Raw genomic sequence first — 26206 nt, 5'->3', positions numbered from 1 at the left:
AAGAACATTTTAGATTTTAAAGGCAGTATCTTGACTCAATGTGATGATTAGTCTTGCGACCTAATTTCTCATTACTAGAAATTATATCGAAATTTGGCTTCGAAGTGACAAAATTTCAACTTTCACTTTCCGAATTCTCACGTTCAACTTTAAAATTTCAGAAATCAAAATTCCTTTCCTCGACGTTTCGTCGTTCCCGTTTTGTTGTGGTGAATGATGTGACCAGCAGGGGGCAGGGCTCACCCGGAAAATCAAAGGACGCAATAGAAACGACAGGTGGTTTTGCAACAGTTTTATTAAAGTCAGACTTGTAAGAAGTCATATTCTCTTGTTCATAAAGGCCAACCCCAAACGGATTGATCAACAGCATGGGACACAAATAAAACGCTAAATCAACATATTTACAATTCTGTATTGACAGAAAAAGGACGTGTGCCTTTACACCCCGAGGAACTTTTTTTTTTTCCCAAGCCAAGTAGGACCGAGCTACTTGACCCTTCACATTTTCTTATTTGTTTTCCATCCTTTCACTGTCAGTCAAACGAAAGGCGGGGAAACATCGGCAAATGAACAAACGGCGCCGATCGGATGACGATGATTGTCCGCAACGTTGTGCGCCTTGGCCGAGTCGACAAAAATGTCACTCGGCTTACAAAAAACGTTGGCTAACGATTCGAAAGACGACGAGGATAATAGCAAGGGCTGTAAAAGAAAAACAATCAACAATCGTATCCCAAAAAACGTTAGAAAACGACAATCGGCGGAGCAGAGGGCAGGTCGTGTGACCTCAGCGTTTGGATCAAGTGACCCAGGTCAGGTCCAGGATTTCCCCCATCTCTTTCGGTGCTTTATTCAAATGATGGGAAAACGACGCCTCGTGAAGCACTTGGGATATATTTTTTTTTTATTTTACTCCTCTAGACGGGAGTTATAAAAATTAATTAGAAATGGATAATGAGGCCTCGTGAAACACTTTTGATATTTTTTCTGTCCCCTGGATGGCAGCATTGCTTCCCCCCCAATTATTGCAGAAAAAAACGGCACTTGAAGCAATTTATGAAAAGAAAGGAAAAAAAAAAGCTATTGCAAGTTGTCATGTACATGCCAAAGCACTGGGGGCACTGTGGGACCTAACTATGAGGCCATTTTGCCAGCAGATTTAAAAAAAAAAAAAAAATGGCAGCGTTTTAGAGGACAGGGACCCGAAAACGGCAGTGAGACACCGCTATCGTCTTATTTACATTTGAATGGCGTGCGTAGCTGGCCTTCTGTACACCCAACAACGCTCCGGACCAAAGAGGCCTTTCGCGCTGAGCCGTTCGCTGCAGAGTCAACCGATTTTCCAAGTAAACAGCATTTACTTGAAAGTAAACAGCATTTACTTGAAAGTAAACAGCATTTACTTGGAAAATCCGACCAAACGCTGAAAATGATGGCAAAAATGGTAGAAAGAAGATTGCCTTTTCCCCAATTTTTTTCTTCCCCTTTACTTGCGAAATTCAACCGTTCTTCCGAGTAACGCCGTTGACATGGAGAATCGGACGCTTTTTCCGAGGAAACGCCATTTACTTGGAAAACCTTGGACAAAAACGGGAAAAAGTTTCCGAAAAAGATGGCGTTTTTCCAAACTTTTGTCTCCCCGCTTACTCGGGAAATCAGACCATCTTTCCGAGTCAACCGTTAAAATGACGACAAAAACGGTAGAACGTTTCCGAAAAAGTTGTAACTTTCTTTTTCCACTTGGAAAATTCAAGCATTTTTCCAATTGAAAGAAATTCGATAAAAATGGTCAAAAGTTAGCGAAAAAGATGTTTTTTCTTTTTATTTGAGACTTGTTGGTAGTGATCAAAGGCGCCAACTAAGTTTTTTGGCCAACGATTTGGCGATGGCTCAACTTTGGCAGCGCGGATGGATAGCAGCTCAGCGTGAAAGGGGCCTGTAACAGAATTGGTAGTAGTCAAAAGTACTGGCTTGGGCCATTCAATGAGTGCAAAGGCGACGGGGATCCTCGCCGCCGCCGTTTTACACAAAGTATGACAAGAAAAAGGCTTTTTTTTTTTTTTTTTTTTTTGGTCTTCCAAATCAGGCATATGCGTGAAGGCCTCTCCTCGCGACTGACGTACCTGAGGTGCGCGCGAAATCCCGGCGTGGGGAATGGACCCCCCCCCAAAAAAAGTTCGGTAGCAGTAGTGTAGAAAATGTGCTTTTCCGGGGCGCGTCATGTGGCGGCGGGCGGTCGCGAGGGGCGGCCTCCCCCGCCGGCCGCCGACGAGGAGGAGCTGCTGTACGTACGCGAGCGCTGGCGCGCGGCCCCCAGCCGGCACGGAAGCTCCAGGTCCCGGAAGAGAGGCAGGCCCGTGATGTCGGCCGCCTCGGGGCGCTCGCCGGGGATCAGCGACAGCATGCTAAGCACCATGCTCAGCTAACGCACACAGAACAAATATGACGCTCACAAAAAATGCTAAGGCTGAAAACATTAGGAAAAATATGAAGAAAAACGGCGCTTTACAAGAAAAAAAGCTGAACTATGCGGTTAAAAACAAAATAGCGTGTGACAGACCTATGCTAACGCTAGACTGATACTAAATACAAATTTAAAATTCAAACGAAGTGGTAAAGAGTAAGACAGGAAAGGTTATGAAAAAATGTGAATAAAAAAGTATTCATTTTTATGGAAATATGCCCTAATATTGTACCCCAAAATACCACTGTGATGTCTGTATTGTTCCCGCTACCAGTAGATGGCAGCAGAGGGCCACTGACCTCATGGAAGTTGTTTTTGGAGAAGGATTCCGGGAAGCGCAGAGATCGGACCTCCATCAAGGTCTGTGGGGCGACACCGCACTCATGAGACATTTAAAAGCAGCCAGAAAAAAAAACAAAAAAAAAACCTGTCATTTCTCCTCGCTGACTCGGCTTCCGTCATTTTGTGATGGAATAATCAATTGAGTCAACTTTGAGTAAGCCGTAGTCTTACGATAACGCTAAAACTGTCCAAGCCCAACGGAGTGAGTGAGTGAGTGAGTGAGTGAGGGTCCTCGTGTTGGTTGTCCTTGTGACTATGCAAAAAATAAATAAAAGGTGGATCAAATCCAGTTGCTCAGCATTAGAGGAAATGCGGGGATTCTGCGGATTCGGTTCTAATCGGCAAACCATTTGATCTTCCCACCTAGCTAAATGTTCCACGGGCGGCCAGCAAGACATTTGGACTCACCCGCACTCGTTCCATCTGCGTCCTAAACGGGTAGAGCAGCTCAAACAGGATCAGGCCCAGAGAGTAGATGTCCACTTTGTGCGAGTACGACTGTCCGGAGAGCTTGGGCGAGCGGGCCAAAACGAGCGTCAAATTAGCGGGCCGCGCCCGAAGCGCCGATGTTGCGACTCACCTGCTCGGGGCTCATGTAGAGCTTGGTTCCCACTTGGCCCGTGTGTCTGGTGAGGAGCGGCGCCGGCGTCAGGGCGCACTGCTCGCGCTCGTCCTCTTCGTGCTCCATGGCCGTCACCAGGCCCAGGTCGCCCACCTTTACCACGTCGTCCACCGTGAAGAAAATGTTGGACGGCTGAGGGACACAAAATAACCATGGGATGCCTGAGACCAGATCCTCCAAAAGCCACTCAATTTGAATCACTTTGCCTTTTTTCATTTTCATGGGATGCGGCGAACGGAGTGCGCTTCCCCAGCAGGTGGAGCTAGCACACTGGCAATTTTGTTACAGTGCGCTAAGACGTTTTTGTCTTCTAAAAGCTGGTTGACCGTCAAGAGAATGGCGTTCCACATCCGTCTCGATCGAGTTGGCGTGACGCGAACGGAGTTTGGTTCCTCGGGCAGTCAGTTACCTTGGTTTTGTCGGCGTTTGATGTTTTTATTTAATGACTACTGAAAAACTAGAAGTGAATGGAGTGAGGATCCCGAGGCGCGACAAAACATCTCAGAAACCCTGATGATCGTGTTCCCTCGCGATTGGATGTTTTTGTCTTCTATTGATGCAAGTGTTTTGCTCCTCGGGCAATTAGCGGTTAGCGTGGGAAAATGGAGTGAGGTTCCCCGGAGCGGAAGTGAGCGGAAATGTCCGAATGACCGGAGCTCGGTTCCTCGGGCCGGCGAGCTAGCGCGCCGATTTCATTTCCCCGCTTCATTGAAATATTTAGCTGCGAGCCTCGGGCGTGTTACGCGCGCTGACCTTGAGGTCCCTGTGCATGAGGCCCTTGCTGTGCAGGAAGTCCACGGCTTCGGCGATCTGGAGGAAAATGTCCAGGCACTGGTTGTGCTCCCTTTGCTCGGGGAAGCAGCGGCGGGCCATCCAGTCCTTCAGGTTCTCCTTGCGGCACAGCTGCATTTGGATGTACAGATACACCTGCGGCCGCGACGGGCGGGACGCGTTAGCCGGCTGAAAATCCCGGCGGGAGGAATAAAAGCGGAACGGAGAGGCGGAACCTTGGGAGAAGGTTGGAGCCGTTGAGCGGGAGGAGTCGCGGGCAGCGCCAGGGCCAGGGAGTTGGGGCGAGGGGGCGAGGAAGACGAGGGCCGGCCGCTTTCGGGCCGGCGGGCGCGCCCCGAAGACGAGCCCGTCCCGCCGCCGGCGGACGGGTCCGAACGGGTGGCGGCGCCGGAGGCCGAGTCCTCCTCGGCGTCCGCCTCCAGCCCGGCGTCGCGGTCGCACCCCGAGTCCTCGAAGACGATGTCGAAGGAGGACGAGGTGCGGTCGCCGGGCCGGTGCGGAAGGCACAGGTCGAAGGAGTCGGGCGTGTCGGGGCGGTCCGGCTCCGCCTGGCTGTCCGGTTCCGAGCCCAGGCTGTCGCGGCTCAGAAGAGGGTAGAGCGACGCCTCGCCGTTGAGGCCCGAGCCGGCGGTGTCCGCCGAGTCGCCCGCGGGCGACGGCCGATGGAGGCCGTAGCCGTTCATCATCGGAGCGGCGGCGGCGCCGGCCGAGCCGCTGCCCGGCGACGCGGAGTTGGACACGGGAACTTTGACGGACAGCGCCTCCATGTGCTCCACGAAGCTCATCGGCGACTCGGTGACGCTGCCAGACACCCGTCCCGTGGCAGAGTTAGCATCCGAGTTAGCATCCCATTCCATTTCTTTCTTTCATCGTTTATCATTAGCATGCTAACTAGTAATTGGTCAAATTAATAGACAAAGTTATCTAAAGTTCAAAAGTGCAAAAAGTGAAAACATTTCAATCTGACATATTGATGGCTTCAGTGTTACACGTTGGGCATATTCTTCCTTTCAAATTAAGAGCAAATGGAATGGAACATGAAGGATAGTGATGAACAGATACTCGGCATTTTGTCAAGTATCAGTATTGGTTTTGAGTTTAACGTGACAATTCTGACTATTCTCAGAATTGCAATTTTAAAGTCAAATTTTCGACAAGTGGGGCAAAAAGTCTGACTGACTTTAAAGTGAGAATTCTGTCTTTATTCTCAGAGTTCCGATTTTAAAGTCAAAATTTTGACTCAAGAAGTCAAAGTCAAAATTCGTACTGACTTTATTCTCAGGAGTCTGCTCTTCATTTCGAAATTCCCACAAAAGTGAACAAGTGAGAAAAAAGTCCTGCTGACTTTGTCAGAATTGCGACGTTCAAGTCGAAATTGCGCGCGTCACCTGGCGTCCTGCAGCCAGCGGTGGTCCATCTTCTCCTGCCAGCCCTCGGGGGGGCTCTCCTGCCAGGCGTTGAAGTAGCGAATGATGCCGGGGTGCTCCAGCTTGGCCAAGGCCTTCACCTCCCGCATGACCTTCTCGCGCGCCACCTCCCTGAAGGAGCGGCCCGTGAGCGTCTTTTGGCGCGGGCGGGGGAGGGGGAGAGTGACCTTGGCGGCGACGCCCACCTGTTGGGCAGCCGGATCCTCTTGATGGCGTAGTTGCAGTCGTCCACTTTGTTGCGCGCTTCGAAGACCACGCCGAAGCCCCCGCGGCCCAGGCACTGCACCGGCTCGAAGTCCGTCAGGTACCTGCGCCCGGATCCGTTTGAGTCCGGGCCGGCGCGCTAGCGGCGCCGCGGCTCGCCGCGTACCTGGACACGTATCTGCTGGAGCGCGTTTCCTCTCCGTCCGGTTCTTTGGATTCCGCCACCTCCAGGTCCGTCTTGTCCGTCTGGCACTGCGTCTCCGACTCTTTTCGTTGCTTCGGCAAAGGGGGGGACGCGGACACGCGTCAACCGACGGGAACTCGGAATGGACGCCGGGCGTTGCTTGGCGCGGGGGTCGGCGGGGTCGTTACCCTGACGCCGCCGGAGACGGAGGGGTGGAAGAACTTGCGTACGACGTAGGTGGTGGCGGCGATGCAGAAGACGATGGTGCCCAGGATCTCCTTCCACCAGGGCAGCAGCAGCACGGGGTCTTTGTTCCTGCTGCGCTCGGGCTGCGCCCCGCTTCTTTTGATCACGCTCACCGCGCTGTCCCGCTTCTCCCGGTACCGCTTGCTGAAGGGGAAGTAGTAGCCGTTGTCTGCAACAGACGCAAACTTTTTAACTCGTCCAATCCCAAAGACGGATTTTCACGTTTTGTTAGGTCCGTACATTCAATCCCGGGTACTTTTTTCCCCCCTCTTTGAGTTCGGGCGTTTGACCAAAGTTGGGTCGAAAAAGCTGGCTGGCACGAAATGATTTAAGTACTCGAGTATTTGCAGTTTCTCCGTTATGGCCGTGAAGTGCCAAAAAAAATAACGGGGATGCACTCACCGTAGGGATACTGCAGGATGGACAGCGCCCCGTTGCTGTACTCGTCGTGGGAGAACTTGTCGTTGTTCAGACACTTGTCGAACTCGTCCGAGCCCACCAGGGCCGGGGTCCGGGACGGCGAGTCTGCGGAAGGACGGGGGAGGGGTGCTTGCCGTCGTCCCGCCTTCGCCCAGACGCTAGCCGGCGCTCCACTCACGGATAAGAGGCTTCCATTTGACGGTGGGGAGCGGAATGATGTCCTTCTCCGACCCGATGGCTTTGGACGGGAACTTTTCCGTGATCCTCACTGAGGACTGGAGGTAGAGTTGGCCCTGGAACATCCCTTAAGCGGGCACACGAAGATTCATTTGAGCGGATGAACCTAGTCTGGATTTTCTGTATATATTCCGGCGGTGCCTCGATGTGGGCCTAACACTTGTAACGCGGTTTTGAAAAGTCAAGGATTCAATAAGCACTTTTTTTTTTGTTTTTGCTCCAATTCGAATGGACCTCGTGCTGCTCCTTCTGGTGTGCGAGTTATGGCCACCTGGGGGCGGTATCATACAAACATAGATGCATATATGTAAAAGGGGACGGGCGCAGTGGAAGCAACACCAGTCGCTATATTACTAGTCGAGGATAAAAAACATATGCCCGCCCACAAGTACTGAAATATTTTTTTTTGTCTGTGAGGACCTCAAACAGAAAATAGGAAGACACCAGGGCCGCTATTTTATTTTCCTTTAGCTTAACTTTTTAAACATGGTAAAAATAAAGCAAAGACGGGCACAATTACACATTGCCTGTATAATTCTAGCTATTTTCAAAAGGTCTACGTCGAGACTTTCTGTTCCTGGCTTGCTTGATACGTATTGCGAGCAACTTCGGCCTACGGTGATTTTTTTTTTCCCAGTGTTTTGTGTGGAGTAAAAAATTGGGTGAGGGGTAAAGACGCACCCAGGTAAACGCTGGACCCCGAGGCATCCTTGGACGCGTCCGGATTGTCGTCGTCGTCCTCCTCGTCCGTCTCCGACAGGTTGCTGTAGGGCGTGTCGTCAAAGAGGCTGATGGGGGTGACTTTGCCCCCGCCCACCAGCCAGGCCGAGGCGATGGGAGTGCAGAACTGCAACGAGGCCCGGGTCATTGAGTACCGGACTTCTCGCGCGAGCGGGGGGAGGGGCGGGGGGCTCACCTGATGCTCCCAGATCAGCTGGCCTTCGGGCTCGGCGCTGAAAGCCATCACCTTCCAATCGGGGACCGACACTTTGATGACCAGGTCCAGGTTGCGGTTGTTCTTGTTGCCCGCCTGTTCTTTGGACTCCTCGGTGATGATTCTGTGAGGCTCCGCCCGCCCCCAGGAGGCGCCGTTGGCCACCTCGCCCTCCAGGAAGTTGATGGCCGACTGCGCCTCCGGCAGGAGTTTCAGCTCAAAGTTTCCCACGCTGAAGTTCCACCTGAAAGAAGAAGAAGATGCGGGTCAAACGTGACAAATTGCGATAAAGACTGTGGCAGGAAGAGTACATTCTCTTTTCAAATTAAGAGCAAATTCATTGGAAGATGGAACAACATCACCAGCTCGATAGCAAGTGCGGCTCCTTGGAAAATATCACGTACTTCTCCATCCCTGAGCGAGGCCGGATGGCCCGGACGGTCTTCTGGGTCCTCTGTAGAAGTAGCACGTCTTCGCCTTCCGTTTCCTCTGAACCCCAGCGGCTGCAGCCCACCGCTGAGCAGATGTAGCGCAACTAAAGAGGAAAGAAATCTATGATTATCTTTCAGCACCGGCCAAATTTAGCCTAACGCTTAAAATCATGTAAATTGTACGTGAAAAAGAATACAGCTATAAAACTGGACAAAATATTACTTTTAACCTGTAAAAATAGAAATGATCTCCCCCTTTAATCAAGTTACGCGCAAGCTATGAATGTTGAGATCACATTTAAATTGATTTTAAATCTGCATTCATTATTTTCCATAAAACATTTTCTAAATGATCAAATCTTGAAAGGACTAAAATAAATAAAAAAATGTTTAAAAAAGGTCCTGTCTGTTCCTCACCTTGCCGCTATAGGCGCCCAGGCCGTAGGTGGTGAGCGATTTCCCGCCGACCAGGACGGTGTCCTCCCCGATGCGGTAGGACGACTCCAGCAGGGACTCCACGCTGAAAGGCACCGCCTCCATGCTCTCGCGGTCGCGGTTCCACTGGAACAGGGCGCCGTCCAGGGACGGGATCACCATCTTGCTGCCGAACACCTACGTTTTCAAATTGGGAGCAAATCAATTGGAACCTGAAGCAACTTATTGTTAAAGTGTGTTGCGGAGAGTGTGTGGCTGGATGGCACTGTCAGGTTTAACATGATCCTCTAATGCTGGATGTCAATTGTCATTTACAAACAAGATGGTTTTCATTCAAATGTCTAAAATGCATCCGTCACATACACGACAAGCAAAACAAAGTATTGCCGAGCTTGAATTTACTAAAAGAAACGCCTTTGATTAGGAAATTTAAAAAACTTCTATCTTGCATTTCCTGGCCCAGAGCCAATCAGAGAAAGCATGCAAATTGGTTGTGCAGCCATTGCTTGCCAGGACTAAGAAAGGAGCAACCACAAAGAAATCTCCAATAAAGTCAACTACCCGATAAGTTGATTTTTGGGGGAATTTGGTGGTTATTTTCCACACGCAGATCACTCTTGTCTTGCTTCCTGTTTGCAGTCTGATAACCAATGAGAGAAGAGATCCAGCTCACATGGTTTGTAGTGACACATTTAGGGATCTTGCTAGTGCAAAACATGCTTCATAACATATCAAAAGCACCTTTTATATTCAAATGATTATTTTTGGCTTCTTTTAAATACTTTTCAGACATGATTTTTCAATGTCTTTATTTTTTTTGGTTTGTTTTTGAGACTTTGACCTGCGTTATGACACAGTAATGTGGCAGAATGACATCACTGCAAAAAAAAAAAAAATGACCTCAATCCAAACGGATCAACATCTTCCAAAGGATTGTACATACGAGACTAATTTTAGCCACACGATTTCGATGTTCCCATTCATTAGAGATCTTTTTTTTTTTTAAATAATAGTGTCCCAGTTTAGGAGCGCAGCCAGATTGCCAACGGCGAGAGTGGAAGATTTACGAGGCCTTAAATATGCCAGAAGGCTGATTTAGTGGCCGTGGGCTAGAGGTGATGTCATCACTCGGAGATCATGAGATTTAGGGAGCTAATGAAGACGCTGTTAACCGCGCTTTCGGCGCGGGCCTTTTAATCCTCGCCGGCCGGCTCGGCCGCATCGACCCGCATCTCCTCCAAATCGATTGTCACGAATCTTTCGATTTGCATATTTACACTGAAATTTGTCTAGTCTAATCATTTCAAGGAATTTTGTAAGTGCTTTTAAAGATGTGATAAGTCATTTATGAAGTTTTTTTTTCCCCCTTCAACCACTCAAACATCCGTAGGTTCAATTTATTAACACCCACTAAAAAAAGAAAAATGCAATGCTCTGTCTTTGTAGGCTATTATTAAGTGTTATTAGCAATTAACTCGTCTCTACCGCCACCTACTGTTTTGAGGTGAAACACAAGTCAAAGAATTTTCTCTTTGTTGACATAGTTTGAGCGCCGCTCAACGGAAAGTTGCAAAAATTGCAGGAAAATCAATGTCATAAATCCTATTAAAATGCATCTCAAAATGTGTTATTATAATGGTTTTAAATGGTCCAAAATTTGGACAGTGATTAGTTTTGCACACAAAATCTCGCACGTCCAGCTGCAATTACATAGAACTGTCAGAAGGGTCACATTTTGAAATTTTACAGCTTTTAATCCATTGAAACTGCAAAGAAATGTAAACAATGTGGAAAAGTCCATGCATATTTGGATGTCGATGGCTCAGACTTAATTTTCTTCGGACCCTTGCAACCGCGCGTAATTAATAACGTCAACAAAATAGATAGTGGCAAGCAAATTGGAGCAAGCAGTTTGCGCTAAAAATATCCGCCGTTCGCCTTTTCCACTTCAACCGCGCCGGAAGACGAATGACTTGCCGGACGCTCGTCTATCACGTCGCCGGCTTCATTCATTTTGTGTGTGGCGTGTGTGTGTTGTCTCCGCTGCGATGACATCATCTCTGGGTCCAAGCATTACCTCACCCTTCTAATCGCATGCGCACGCCACCCCCACCCCCGCCCCCCCGACCCCCCCGCGCTTATCCCTTTCCAATCGCCGGCGTGACTCACTCGCCGTTGATTGACAACCTCGTCCTGACCTTTCAACACAAATTTGCATACACGTGCACACAGACGCACACAGGAACTTTCAACGCAACTTTGCACACAGGGGTTAGGGTCAGGCAAACACACACCCGCGCCTCCGTTTGTGCAGACAAAGCCTTTCGCTGTTTGTCGATGTCAAAAGGCGCAATAAAAAAAAAGGCAAGGCGAGAATGGGCGCAGCAGACGACTGGCTGCCTCCTCCCGACAGCCAATGGCGGGGCGGCGGGCCCCCTCCCCTCCCCTCCCCGACCGGACCCTAATCACCGAGCAGACTCAACGTGCGCCCAAGACGCCTTAAAACAATTACCCTCCTGTCAGGAATCGTAACAAAAGACGTCAAGGGGGCACAATTTTATCAGGTCATCCAATAAGCTCACTTGTTACCTTTTGTTTCTATCAGCAAAACTTCACTCGTTTCAAAACAGGCTGTCATGATTCATTTGAATACATTTTCCTACCAATTGCATAATCGATTAATTGGCCTTTCTCTTTGAAATGTTATGTTTTCACAAAACCAGTTGGCAGAAGAGAAAATTGAGATATTTATATATTCTACACCCAATTCTCTAAAAAAAATAATAATAATCAAAAAAGCTTTGCGTTGGTTGGGGAGTATTTGGATGAAAAAAAAAAATCACAAGGGGTGCATAATTAGGGGGAAAAAAATTGAGAACCCCTGGTGTAAAGCACATGAAATTTGAATGTAAACAACCACTGAGGGATTTGTCGGGAAAACTCGCCGCAGGTAATTGACTTCCTTTATTATTAATGTTCACAATCCAAATGTGTGTTTTATAAGGAGACAAGCATGCCTCAAATTGAATGTTGCTGAGATGACAAAAAAAAAAAAAGATCCTGAGGATTAAAGCCTGCGTGAAATCCTATTTTAAATCCTCACGTTATCAAACAAGGAGCAGGCAGATTTTTTGGGGTGGGACATTTTTGTAAATTGTTTGAAGGACAAGGAGGCGTGAAAAATAAAGACACGTCAAAGAAATAATGCTCACGGAACTATGATGGCGTGAAGGACTGCTAATAATAATCTGAATGTTCACGCAAAGTGAAGATGCTTCGAGCATTTTACGTTCTATAGAATTCAGCAGTGGCACCAAAAACTCAGATTCCTGACCAAAAAGAAGAAAAAAAACACGTCAAGTTGAACTGTGACTTTAATGCGAGTATTTTTTTAAGAAAAAAAAAACAAAAACTGGCCAACGCTAAGCGACATTCACCACCTAATCTTGATCTTCTCTTCAAAAGTTGTGCTGATTAAAAGCGATGCAATGCCGCCATCTACTGGCGGACGTTAGTCGCGACAGATGTCTACAAAGCCAAAATTCGCAGGCGCCAAAGTTGCCGTTCAAGGTGACATTGCCCCCAAGATGAAATGCGACTTTGCGCTGCGAGCTTCCTTCTGGGCGTCTGACACGTTGGAACCTCCAAGGAGCATACACACAGATGAACGCCGCCAACAAGAAGCTCTCCTGACTTTTTTAACCTCCCCCCGCCAAAAAAAAAAAAAAAAACCGAAGCAGGAGTTTTACATCTAAATTTAGAAGGGCAGAGAGTCGCTCACATATTTCGGTCTTTCGACTCAAGCGGAAGCACCAAATAACTAAGCCGTACGGAGGGGCGGGGCTAGACACACTGCAGAATTCTGATTGGTGAACAGAGAAATAAAAAGGAAGGAATTGCTGAAATGACCAAAGGCTTGGAGCCTTTACTAGAGACCGATTTGAAACTGTTTCTTTGCTTGAAACCCTACTTTGAAGCACTAAGCATGAAACCCTGAACTGAACATCGCAAGAGACATCTGCTTCAACCAGGCCTTAAAACTCCACTAACCCCCCCCTCCTCCTAAATGGCTCGAAAGCCAAATCTTAAACCCTAATTTTTGCTTAAAACACTGACAAAAAAAACCCGATTGAACCCACAATCAAAAAGATTCAACTTTAAATTAAATTTGAAAGCGAGTCTCGGAACCCTACCCTAATTTGAGAGCCCTTCATTCGAGACCTTAAGCCCCATTTTAAACTGACCCTAGTGCGGGGGTTTCAATAGCGGATTAAGGCGTCAAGCAGAGGTTAGTGGTTTGTCGATCCCATCGCGGCGCGTCTCGTGAGGCCTCGTTACGTGCGCAGTTCACACGGCCGGAAAGCGAGCGGCGTCTGGAGCGCTCCGACGTGGGCGCTTTAAGCCGCCGCGTGTGCGTGTTCCGCCTGCGCTTGTGTGTGTGTAAACCTCGGCGCTGAACAAAAGCGGATAATCCTCCGGGCCAAAGCGCTCCTCTTAAGGGAGGGTGGGGGGTGGGGGGGGTGGGGGGGGGGGGCGCTCGTCGTGTTTACATGTTCCAAATGTAGGCGCCGCCAACGCCTGTTCAAAGTGCAGCGAGTTCAGTGGCTGCGCTTAAAGAAGGGGGCGGGGCCCCCTGGGATTCTTTGGGGGGGGTCCTTTGAGAAAAAGATATATCCTTGACCTCCAAATTGTGTGTTTTTTTTTTATCTTCTACAATAGTGCTATCAAGTCATGAGATACGGGGAAAAAAACAATCAAACATTGCTATGAAGGCTTCGTAGATGCATGTTCCTGATCCTCGCGTTGACAACGCGCAACAGCTGGACTTTGAAAAGTGTTCTGTGGGGGGGGCGTACCTCAGGTTTGCTGAGACTGGAGGACACCAGGCACCCCGAGCCCACGTCCAGGTCCCATTGCTTGCGCCCCTGATTGTGCGGGTCCAGCGCTGAGATGCGCCCGTCCAGCGTGCTGATGATCACCAGGGATCTGCCCAAACAAACAAGCAATTTTTTTTTTTAAACTGACATTCAAATATAATTCATGATAAAGACCTCGCATAAAATATTAAGATGGATGTAATAAGTGCTAATCCAAGATTCCAACCCACATTAAAATCTCTTGAAATAGAGCCCTAGAACATGAAAACGAACCAGAAAACCAAACCTTACTACAGACTTGAGAACTGAAACCTGTCTTAAAAACCCCAATACTTTCTTAAAACCCTAACATGAAACCCCATATATGACTTGGATCCTTTATTTCAAACATCAACTCAAAAGCAAAACCTTGACTTGAAACCCTCGTCCCAAACAATATTTGACACCGGAATCCTGACCTCAAATCCCTCCTTTAGTTAAATCCCAGCACTTGCTTGTAAATTTAGCACCGCCTCCAAAGCCGAACTTGAAACCCCGAAAGCTGACATAAAAGTCCATTTTGAAGCCCTAAATGTCGCGGGAAACTCTTAACACTAGCTTGAAACTCCGACATCAACGTTTCCAACTTTTCTGGTGTGGTTTCTCGTGGGTAAGCCACCCAGGGGCGCATTTTCGTCGGGAGTTTTACGGTGAGGGGCGCCCTGTTGGTGGGCGGGGCTTTGCGGCACCTCGGGAACGACGGCGGCACAGATGGTTACGCGTCGCCGCTTTACGCAGGCCATCGGCATCTCATTTACATCGAAAGCCCCAAATAAATGTTTCACGCCGGCGCCGCCCTTTGCGCCGCGCCGGCTGCCAATCAAGCGGCAAGCTGCATGGGCGGACCATTGGTTGAACGAATGCTGTTGGGGGGCGGGGCGCTTTCTCAGACGACCAATCAATCAGGCCGATTCAAGAAAAAAAGGAATGTCCTGAAAATTCAACCCACGAAGACACTTTCTTTGCTGGACAAATCAACCATAAGGTGACCGTAAAAAAAAAAAATCTCAACAAGCCATCCCCAAAAAGACAAAGCGGGTCGGCAATCTTGGTTTTGGCTTGCCACCCTAGAAAATTATACCATCAAAAAAAAAAAGGCTCAAAAATCAAGACTTTCAAACACAATCAAAGTCAACCATTTTGGTTTAATGTCACCCAACCCTAAAAAAACAACATAAAATTTGCCGCTTGTGTCTATCTTGTGTAGACCCTCAAAAAAAGTCCACAAAAACGTTTGAAGAATCCATGTGTGCAACGACAGATGAAGTCAGCCATTTTGGTTTGTGACACCCTAGAGAATTTTACAAAAAAACAAGTCTGCACCCAGAGCGTGAAAATTGACACTTGCGTCTATCATGTGAAGAGTAACCCCCCCCCCCCAAAAAAAAAAACAACATGTTTCCGGTCATTCCTCCAGGAAAAGCTGCCGTTTCATCAAACTGCACCAGCACCACTCGCTCCGCGCGGCCGCTATCGACCCCGACTAATTTGGCATTGACGCATCTGCGGAGCACGAAGGAGCGCAAGCGTGCCGGCGGGCGGACGCGTCGGCCCGGAGACAACTCCAACAAGGATTAATCCCAATCGATGGGAGGAAATTTCCTCTGCTCTTGCACATCCCAGAGTTAACCCTCGCTGCCCGTGCAGTCTCAGACGCCTTATCGCAGAAGAACGCACAAAATTTACAAACTAGCTGATATTCGACTCAGGGAGAAAAAACGTCGACCAAGTTGGGTCGTCGACTTTAAAAACCTATGGCCTGAAGCTCCAGCAGCAGTGTTTGCGCCACCTTATTTGCAGGTTGCACACACATTGCGATGGCGGCAAGGGAGAAATATTCCCCTCTCAAATTTGGGATCATTTCCAATTAAAAAAAGTCAAATAAAACAGTAACATAAATAATGTTGAATTGTTGCAAAGTGGAAACCTGGTGGCCACCTGGTGGCCAAATGGCTTATAAACACTTACCGCTTTTTTAATACCAAAATAAAAGAAAATTGTTCCGACCCACTTGAAAACAGATTTTTCTCCGTGTGGACCGCACGCACGGTAATGCGCTAATGCTAATCGCGATTGCCAACCAGTGAGGCAAATAATGTTGCGGTCAGAAGAGATTTTTTGTTCTTTTTAAGGAATTAAGATATTATCCAGCGGAATAATCAATAATATAATTGATTAAAATGTAGATATAAACCACCCTACCTGAAATAAATAAATAGGTTTAGAATATAAAGTTCTGAGCAGGCATTCAGCCAAAGAAGATGACACCATTTTCCACCAAAAAGGCCAAAAATTCAAACACGAGAGCAGAGCATCAAAGACAAGAGGATCACCCCCCCCACCACAAAAAGAAAAAAAAAAAAATCTACTCCTTGAATCCTAAGGCGTGCTGAGAAAAACATTGTTTTTCCCATCATCTTGACCGCCGGTGAAAAAAGTACTCAAGACTCCCCTTTCAATTGGCTGTCGGGGCCGTCACATAGATACCTCATTGGCTGTTGCTAAGCAGTGGCTTCAGCAGACACGCCCCTTTTCAAATCCTGCTGAGGAGGAAAAAGGGAGAAGTCACAGAGTACAAGTTGAGATGGAGATCAAAAGCTTTTGGATTGGGGGGGTTGTTGGCATAGCATGGTAGCATGACGCTAATGGAGCAAATGAGCGGCGGCCAAGACAAACAAAAGACCAGGGGGAAAAAAAAAAAAAAAAAAAGCCCCACATGGTCTTTACAACCGCTGACAGTTTATTTACAAAACCCCGGGGTCCACAAGCTGCATCTTGGGGCTCTACAAAATAAGGAGCAATAAAATAAATCACTGCGTTGTATCGTTTAAAAGGTTGGTACAGTCCCTTAAATGCCCATTAAAAAAAAACAAAAAAACTGTAGAAATTCAGATTCAATTGCAAGTAGAAAAACACTACAATTATTTATCTGGTCAAAAAATAATTGCTGTTCTTCAAAATATTATAAAAGCTTTTTTGTTCTTTCGTACATTTAGTAGTAACTACATGAAAGTCCACTTTGCAATAACTGATCGTTTTGAGCCTTTTTTTTTGTAATTTGGAATGATCGAAAACCTCCATTGCAAGACTGCGGATGTCTGCAAGAAAGGTACAAGTGAATACTTTTAGTCGGCCCATTTTAAAGTTGATTTACCCGACTCGGTCAACTTTTTTTTTTTTTTAGTTCAATGAGTCACAATGAATAATTTGAGTCTTGTTAAATTGATGCGCAATTACTAATATCAATACGTGACGTGTGTCAGGTTTCAAGGTTTCGATATTTGCTATGGCAGCTGATATCAAATATCGTATGCTTTCTTGGATCCGTTTTACCATCATGAATTAAAAGACAAAGTAGACAGAAAATTGCCTTTTATATGAAATTTGAATGAAGATTAGAGGGCGTTTCCTCAAAATGATCTGTCATTGTTTTTTGTTTTTCTGGAAATGTAAGCTCTCAAAACAAGCAGTATCAGTACTTAGTATCAGTGTCAATCCTCAGTCACGCCAGTTAGCGCCTTTTAGCTCCCCCTTTTGTCGCCACCCCCCGAAATTGCGCAGACAGAGAGGAACGCTGAGCGGGAAGAAAGCCGCCGCCGAGGAAGGCCGAGGCCGCCAAACGGCGAGTCGTTAGCGCGACGCCGCCGCCGAGCGAGTCTTCAATCACGGCGGCGAGCGAGAAGCGGGGAGCCAATTAGCCCTCGTCTCAGCGCCCCTTGGAGACAAGCGGGCGCGCGCCGGCAGGAGGTGTGAAAGTCAGCTGTAAACACACTCCATTGAAAGAAACAAAGCGGCGTGTTTACGTCGGGACCGCCGCGTCTCCGAGGAGAGCCGGCGCGGCCAATCGGGAGGCGGCGAGCGCCGGCGCCAGCCAACGGGGGGCCGCCTCGCTCTCCGGCGCTCGGCCCAATGGGCGGGCGGCCGCGCGGCCGGCCGGCCAATGGCGGCGCGGGGACGCTTGTAACCATGCGACCGGGCGAGCGGCAACAAAAATACGAGCGCGTGGGGAACACGTGCCGGGGAGAAAGTTAGGAATGCGGCGCTCGCCGGCCGCGCCCAAATCAGCAGCGGCGGCAGCAGCAGGTTGCAAACGCGCCGTCAAAATCCTTTGCAGAAAAATGCTTTTTCAGCACAATCACTCCAAAGAAAAGATAAGCTTTTGGGGCCCTTTACAACTCTCTCAATAGAAGCATGTCATTTCTTACACACACACACACACACACACACACACACACACACACAGGTGATTGTTGACAAAATAATATTTTGCATATTTTCCCCACACCTTCAATGAGCGGCATATTTTAAAAGGGGTTTCATATATAGGGCACACTAGATTATAAGACGCACAGAATAGAAGCCGCATTAGTGGCTGGCCTTGCGTTACGCATCCACTGGGTGGAGCTGCGCTACAGGGAATCAAAACAAAACAATCAGATGTCAGTCAAATTTTTCAATCAAGAAATGAAGAATGAAAATGATTTGTGGGAAAAACTATCTGAAGATTGGGGGGGAAAAAAAAGCTGTTGAGCAATACCAATCAAGAGTTTAAAGAGAACATCATTATGACTCAATAAACATCCAACATAATTTTGTTGATAAAATTGCAAACAAAAACCTGAAATTAGATTAATTTGTTGATTTACAAACAGCTTCTGATTTGATTTATTGCCAGTCCTACATCATGATTGAAAGTGCTGTTTTTTTTTCTTTGAAAAATTCCTGTGAAGTCCTGTGAAGTGTTTGACTAATCCAAAACACCTTCTCAATCCGACCTGAGACATTTAAGGGACACTTTTTCAAACGTCTTTGCCAAAGTGGAGGAGACGGAGTTGAGGGTGACTGCAGAGTCAAGGGTGTGGTTTCAAAAAAAACAAAAAAAACAAAGCGAGCAGCAGCGGCAGCAGCGGCAGCAGCAGACCGGGCTCTCCTCGTGCTCCTCTCATGCCATGCCCGCTCACACGTGCTCAAATCCAAACGGCGTGGCGCCACGCTCCCCGACGCCCATTGGCCGAGCGGCCGCCGCGCCATTGGTTGTTGCCAAGCGGCGAGCGCGGCGAAAACAAGACAGCGTGGCCGGGCCGGCTACCGGCTAGCCGCTTGTTTTTCCTCCTGGTTTTTTTTATTTTTTTTTTGCCCGTGCCCCACCCAAAGTGGTGCAGTGCTGCGGGATGTGTCCTGCTGCCGACTTGTCAAAGTAGAGGCTCGCCTCGTAAATTCAAAGTGCCGCATGGGAGATAACTTTTCAGCAAGCGACAATTCTCCCGAGTAGGAGCCTCGTGCAACAAAAACTCCATTTTCCCGCAGTTTTGAACACAACTGTGGCTCAATTTGGGCGCAATCTGGACTAAAATGCTCTCAAAAACTAACACTACATTTCAATGAAATTGACACTTCAATCCAAAATTCCTTGACGTCTTCCAGCAACGGTGACTTTTTTTTCATTTTTGAGCAGATTCTCTTGCCGCATGGGGGATAACAACTTTTCAGCAAGCAACAAATCTCCCAAGTAGGAGCCTCGTCCAAGCGAAACTCAATTTTCCCGCAGTTTTGAACACAATTGTGGCTCAAATTTGGGCGCAATCTGGACTAAAATGCTTTCAAAAACTAACAGTAAATTTCAACGAAATTGACACTTCAAATTTCTTGACGTCTTCCAGCAATGGTGACTTTTTTTCATTTTTGAGCAGATTCTCTTAGGTTATGGAACAAACGAGTAAAAAAAGGACCATATTGTCCGCACCGCAAGGCGCAGCGAATTATAAGGCCCGCTTTCAATGAATGGCCTATTTTTAAGGTGTTTTCATACATCGGGCGCACCGTATTCTAAGGCGCATAGGACAGAAGCTACAATAGTGGCCGGGCTTGCGTTATGCATCCTCTAGACGGCGTTGCGCCAAAGGGAACGGCAATAAAACAATCAGGTAAGTCAATAGTTTCAACCAGAAATGAAGAATTAAGACTACTTGTGGAAAGTACGATCTAAAGAATGGCAAAATCCCACTTGATTACATTCAAGTGACAGTACAGAAAAACCTGTAAAAGCTGCGACGTTCATTTTTTTATACACTGTCCAGTTTTGGAACAACGTTTTGAAAATTCAAGATGTTTATTTAGCAATGTATGAGCAGATTTATCAGCACGACTAAAAAGGACAACAAAGGCACTCGAGAAGAGCGTTAAGTATATAAGAAGTGTACTCGATGAGTTGGCGTGTTGTAAACTTGAGGAGAGAGAAGAAAAAAAGCTGTCAAAGTTTCCCTCATTGACTTGCTCCCCTGGCCTGATGATTTGAGGACAGCTTCTATTAATAAAAATTCTCCCCGCCATCCGCCAAAGTAAAATCCAAAAAGGACAAAAACACCAAGCAAGCGCGCCTCCTCCTTCTCCTGTGCAAACTAACTATAGGCAGACCCATGCGGCCGCGTCTCTCCGACGCCATTGGCCCGCGCCGGCGCCGGCCCGGCCCATTGGCTGTTGCTAAGCAGTAGCGCTGCTGCGCCGCGATGCCCTGCGGGGAGGGGGGGGGGACGCGTTAAGGGCGGCGGTACAAAGGAAGGTGGGGGAGCAGGTTGAAACGTGGTCTCCCGAAGGTGGCGCCGCCCGCCCGCCCGCCCGGCCCCGACGGGAGCAAGTTAGCTTAGCGCTACTTACTGAACAAATGTGGTTAAAAGGCACGCGAGATTCATACATGTGATTTTTTTTTCTTCCGCACACGAGGAAGTTAATATTAGCAAAATAATAATAACAATCGTTGAGAATTAACTTCACACTTGAAAAAAGATATTGTTACACGGCTTGTAGAATATGTAAAATTACATCTTTGGGTTTGAATGGGTTTATTTGAAAATGTTAATTTTATTCACTTATATTACTTATTATTACTTATAATGTTTACATTTTTTAAGTGCCTAAAAAGGGTCTAAAAATAATCAACTTTTAAAGTAATTGGATCAATACTTCAGGGCTTTTATTTCCCAAAGTAAACAATATTTGAGTGCTAATTTACTTTTTCAATTACTTCAGTACAGCATTACTTAAAGTAATCAAATACTTTAGCATTGTATTAGCTGAAGCAATTGATATTACTTGAGTACATCATAAAATGATTATGTATTTTTTCAAGTGTTTGGCCAAAGGAGGGTCTAAAAATAAGATGCTTTAAATTAATTTGCTACTAAATGAATCAATTCCTTTTGTAATTAAAGTCATCAATTACTACAGTACTTCATAATTGAGTGCTAATTAACTTTAGGTAATCAATTACTTTAGTACAACATTTCTTCGAGTAATCAATTACTTAAGTACTAAACTAGCTGAAGCAAGTAATTACCATAGTACATAATTACCATAGGATTAGCTCAGTACTTAATTACCATATTTAATCAATTACTTTAGTAGTTAACTGACTTGGTACCGGCCCTTTTTGGACCCAAGCTTAGCCAAGAACTTGACGAAAATGGATAAAAAAAGTACCTTAGATTGAACGCCTGAGGGGGAACGTAAAGATGCGTCTTTGGGATCGAATGAGTTGTTTTTCATGTACAATGAATGCCTTTAAAAACACATTTTTCTACTTTGGGTAAAAAAGTGTGTTTTTAAAAGCTTTAAATCATATGGGAAAAATGTTGTGATCAAAAGAACCCGTTCCATCCCAAAGACGTGATTTTCCGTGCTTTAAGAGTCTACATATGGGAACAAAGGTAGTGTACGCTGCGTTTAAGGTACACAAGGGCTTAAGCATGCATGATTCACGAACATGCATGTAAACACGGCATCTCCGGGGGAGGGGGGGAGGGGGCCATAGCGTTTACAGGTGAGCCACTGACAGCGGCTGCTGATCAAAGCGCATGACTGCAATATTCATAGATGACAGGAAACACAACGAGCACAATAGAAATGAACAAAGCATGAGTAAACTTTCACAAAAAAACGTGAAAAATTTGCCTATGCTAAAAGGTAAGCGATTGCAATTAGCAAAAGTGTGCTAGCGATAATCATTTAAGATCAAAGAACGCTAACTACCATTTAGTTCCCACATACGTCGCATTATATGTTCAATACACGTCTTAAAGTTGTCACGTTTCAAATATGCGGGTTAGCCACAATCAGGTCACGGTCTTCCTATTCTTCTTCTTTAAGCAGCCTGCGCACATTTTGACAGCCCCCTACTGGTTACAATTTGAACACCTACAACCAGCTATTAGGGATTATTTTGGCTAATATTGCCGTTACTGAAAGCTTTCTAAAAACTAAATCAGGAAGTGTTTCAAGCCATCCGGCCGCTCGTTTTGCACCAAGATGTCAAGCCTGTTTTTTCATACCCCCACCCCGAAGACTACCACGCTTATCCCGTTTTGCAATAATCGAACATTAAGTTTTGTTGCTCTGCTTTTAATTATAAATGATCACAATCGTGTTTTGTTTTGTTTTTTTTAATTTCACTGGGGGTACGTCTATCTCTGTGGGCATCAACGCAACACTACCTCACCTGACTTGGTCAACTTTTTTCTCCCCCAGGACCAGAATGCAGGTCAGGGAAAAATGTTGATTGGGACCCGTGTACGGCGGCCTTGCTAAAGTTCACCACTCCAACACTCCGTCGATCCACAAAGGCTTCGAGGCGGATATTTGTTAAAGTCAACCACCCGTCTCGGTCGACTTTTTTTCCCTTAGAATTGCTTTTAGGGGACGTCGGGGAAAAATGTTGATCGCAGCCTGTGTACAGCTTCCTCGCTAAAGTTCACCGGCAATTCTCCTGACGGATGGATGGAAAGGCACCTTGCAAACCTCGGAGGAGCTCACATGCGGCAGCAACATGCTTCTCCTGTGAACAAGGTGAGCGCGCCAGTGGGGGGCGGGGGGCGTCCATATCAAAGAACACACACATAAAAAGTCTGGTGTCTCTTCTTGAAGATTTTAGCCTTAATAAACGACAATTACATATTCTAAAACAACTACGTTTTGCTCTCCTTGCAGGATGCGATTCAAGTTTCCTCGTTGGCAGCTAGCCGCTAACGGGAGGATCCATTTAATCCTCCAGTACCTGGAAATTAATGTCCTTTTTTCCAACCCCTTTTTTAGTCAAACATTGCAAAATGTTGAAAAAAAATATATTACTTGGGACTGAATGTCTGGGCTCTAAAAGAAATAACGTAGTTTTTTTAAATAGAAAACGTTCAATCTCAGGATAGTTATTTGTTGTTGTTTTTTTCAAACACTATACATTAAAAAAAATAATACTAATAATACTTAGGACTGAATGTCTGAGCTCTTAAAAAAAAACGTAAAAATCCGTCTTTGGGATTGAATGAGTTAATTGATCTGCTGTAAGCCACTGCTCGATTCAGCCACACTCGGTTTTTCCAGCTCCAAGAACAGCAATAAGCGAGGCCCCAAAAAAAAAAATGGTACTGGAAATACTCGTGTTCGACGGTCAAGTTGAAGCTCGAGCGGCGAGAAAGGAGCGGACGACGTTAGCGGGGCAGACCCCGACCCGGGCGGGCCCCCGGGGCTTCTTTGGCTTTCTTTGACAAGACCGGGCCTCATCAATAAAAAGCGGGACAGGAAAACGTACGGGCCTTCAAAAGCTGTTTGATCCCTTCCCGCCAAAAGACACGGACGGGCCGGCGTGTTTAAAAGAGCACACAGAGAATAATTGAAGGGCTACGGCACACTGCGGCAGACGCGTCAAATGTGACGGCGGGATGAAATCCGTGTCCGGGTGCCCCCAGAGGCATTTTTTTACAACTTTTTCCACACTTAACTTGAAATTTTAGCAGCTCGCTAGCCTCCACGTCAAATCACGCTTACCGACAAAAGATAGGTCATATTTCATTCGGGGCGTCGCAATCATTTTGGAAAATAGATCGATTGTTTCATCCTTTGATCAAATCATCGAATCAATTTTTCATTTTGCAAGTGATGCTTATGAACCAAGAAGGATGATATTCAATTAGGGTTATCGCAATATATTTTTGAAATCGGTTATTTTACTGGTTAATTCATCCATTAATCAAATAATCGGATGCGATTGACAATTTGTAGATAATGCTGACAAACAAAGGTAGGTCATATTTCATGAGGGCTTGCATAATAGTTTTTTTAATCAATTATTATATTGATTATTTCATCCAATGAGTGGATACATTTTGCATTTGATGCTCGCTAACAAAGATAGATTATATTTAAATAGGGCTGTCACAATATTTTTTTCAATCAAATATCCTATCGGTTATTTCATCTATGTCAAATAATCGGATATAACTTTCATTTTGCAAATGGTGCTTATGAACCAAGGGATAATATTTAATGAAGGCTGACGCAATTCATTTTTTGCTGTGAACTGTTGTAACATTTTTACGTTTTAAATTGATCAGCCAAACTGAGACTGTTTTGATTTTCGTTTTTCCCAGATGAATGTCCGGTGACCTCTGGTGACATTTTGCCCAACGTCCGTGACATTGAAGGCACCCTAACCAGATCAAAAGAGACGATTGCTGCGCCGACGCTTGCCGACGTTAGCCAAAATGTCTCCAGAGTCTGCTAAAACTTGACAAAAGATTTACAAACAGTTTAATGGATTTTTCCCAAAGGTGAATGTGTGAAAACCTCTGACAATATTTAGGCGAATGCTGGCTACCTTAAACATGGCCAAACAAGAAAAAAAAAAATGCTAGCTTTTCAAACACTTGCCAACGTTAGCCAAAATGTCTCCAGAGGTTGCTAAAACTTGCAAACGTTTGTCAACAATTTCATTGAGGGTTTACTCCCAGATGGATGTTAGGCGATTTTGGGTGCCATTTTGCCAATTTTGGCGAGCCTGAACGCCCCCTAGTGATATCAAAAGAGCCACTACTTTCACAAACATAAGTAAGAAGGTTACCAGAGGTTGCTAAAACTTGCCATTTTATGGAGGGTTTATTCCCAGGTTCAGCGACAGTTTTAATGTTATTTCCAGACAATTGTCTGGCGACATTTTGGCGGACCTTGACGACTCTAAACGCCCCCTAATGATTCCAAAAGTGCTGATACCTTTAAACATACACCAAAATGTCACCAAAGGGTTCATATTTGGCAACTTTAACCAATACAATTTGTAATGTTTTGTTTTTCCTAGACAATTTGTGGTGACCCGTAGCGACATTTTGGCGAACATTTGCGACATTGAACGCACCTTATTATGACTTAATTATTCGCAAGATTCGCGAATATTCGCGAAAGGTCGCCCCTCAATAGGATAGGTGCGAAGCAGCTTTTTCATAATCAAACATTGTGATCACAGAGCAAACGGGCTACATTAAAACATCAAACATCTTGCTGTTACCTAATAAAAGAAAGTATACGCTTGGGCTTCCTGGGGAGCGCAAATGGAACTTCTTGGCCAAAAAAAAAAGTTTGCTAGCTGGGCGCGGTATGCTGTCGCTGCCACATAATTCACGCCCACAGTCGTCGACCACAACGTGCACTTAAAAAAAAAGCAAAATAAACCATGAAAACGCTTTGAATTGCTGGAACTTTGCCACGACCTTTCAACCGACTTCGTTTCGATTTGCGTTAGTGTGTACTTTCGCAGATTCCCGTTGGGAAAAGATACCCAAAATGTTGAATACAACGTATAAAATGCGGTATTCTTGCTAGGTGTTGTTAGCTATTCGAGCGGCTAGACTAGCTTTGATAGTCGCTTTTACGGAAGCGTTCGTCGCCTCACCTCCTGAGCGGGACACTCGGGTGGCGTCGTCCCCGGCAGGAGTCTTCGGCGTCCTCCGCGTCCACGTCCTCCACGGTCACATCCGCCGGCGCCGCGGCGACGCCGTCCGGAGGCAGAAGCCTCACCGCTCGGCCTCCGTGGTCCAAGCGCAAGCCCGGGGCGGCCGGCCGGGGCTCGCCGCCGCCGGCGAGGACGAAGCCCGAGGCGCGCAGGGTCCCGAGTCCGATGAGCAGGTTGAGGAGCAGCGGCAGCGCCAGAGGAATGATCGCGTTTCCAAAGCGAAGCCACCTTTCCATTTGGGCGGCTGGCTCATTAGTGAAGCAGGAAGATTTACATGCCAATGCTCGAAAAAAAAGAGCGAATCTTTGTCTTGTGAGTGCCTGTAAAAGTAATGTCGTAATTTGCACTAGTTTACCCTTTATTCTTGTCATTTATGTAAACACTAGCCACGGGAAGGGAACGCTGTGTTTTTCTCCTTTATACTTGATGCAAGACTCGCCGTGGTTACGAATCAAAGCCCCGCCTTGTTTCCATGTCGCCATTGGATCACAAAAAGCATGCGTTCGTTGAGATCACTTTTGATTGGTCGCTAAAGTGTCAATCGCGAGGGGCGGCATACTCAGCATAAGGTGATTGGAGCGCTCGGACGTCATTCAGAAAGAAGCCCGCGATAATAACAGCGCGTCCCATTGGCCCATCGACTGAGGTCTACACGCGTTTGATTGGTTGTGGATATGAGTCGCCTCGCCAATCGGATGGGCGGTGGTGGTAAACATAGACGCCATTGGCTCGACGCGTTGCGCTGTTTACTAGAGGAGCTCGATCCATTGGAGACTCCAGTC

General features: G+C 46.6%; 1 protein-coding gene across 2 annotated transcripts; it reads right to left on the bottom strand.

Annotated features, from left to right (window-relative positions):
- Positions 1-277: 277 nt before the first annotated feature.
- eif2ak3 (eukaryotic translation initiation factor 2-alpha kinase 3) lies at positions 278-25847 on the bottom strand. Of its 2 annotated transcripts, XM_088433419.1 has the most exons (19): positions 25365-25847; positions 13595-13724; positions 8721-8915; positions 8277-8407; positions 7855-8116; positions 7620-7785; positions 6880-7005; positions 6684-6806; positions 6224-6450; positions 6018-6127; positions 5833-5955; positions 5609-5758; positions 4935-5021; positions 4436-4847; positions 4182-4355; positions 3387-3560; positions 3215-3316; positions 2764-2826; positions 278-2422 (listed from the first exon to the last, which is right to left on the bottom strand). In XM_088433419.1, exons 1-19 carry the CDS (start codon positions 25793-25795, stop codon positions 2219-2221), a joined length of 3390 nt encoding a protein of 1129 aa, XP_088289545.1. In that variant the 5' UTR covers positions 25796-25847; the 3' UTR covers positions 278-2218. The 2 variants fall into 2 exon arrangements, with proteins under 2 accessions (XP_088289545.1, XP_088289543.1); XM_088433417.1 differs by having other exon boundaries at positions 4436-5021; positions 25365-25846.
- Positions 25848-26206: the final 359 nt, after the last annotated feature.

The sequence above is a fragment of the Hippichthys cyanospilos genome, chromosome 14 (assembly GCF_059441005.1).
Source record: "Hippichthys cyanospilos isolate Australia breed blue-spotted pipefish chromosome 14, RoL_Hcya_1.0, whole genome shotgun sequence".
Taxonomy (NCBI): Eukaryota; Metazoa; Chordata; class Actinopteri; order Syngnathiformes; family Syngnathidae; genus Hippichthys; species Hippichthys cyanospilos.
The sequence above is the reverse complement of the archived record's forward strand: the minus strand, read 5'-3'. Positions and strand labels throughout refer to the sequence as shown.

What these genes read in the sequence shown, in the direction of transcription:
- eif2ak3 (XM_088433417.1), bottom strand. Translation starts at nt 25,795, where the DNA reads ATGACAAGAATAAAGGGTAAACTAGTGCAAATTACGACATTACTTTTA. An exon ending in TCCAGCAGATACGTGTCCAG is followed by an intron (nt 5,956 to 6,017) that starts GTACGCGGCGAG and finishes ATCCGGGCGCAG; the next exon opens with GTACCTGACGGACTTCGAGC. An exon ending in AGGATCCGGCTGCCCAACAG is followed by an intron (nt 5,759 to 5,832) that starts GTGGGCGTCGCC and finishes CCGCTCCTTCAG; the next exon opens with GGAGGTGGCGCGCGAGAAGG.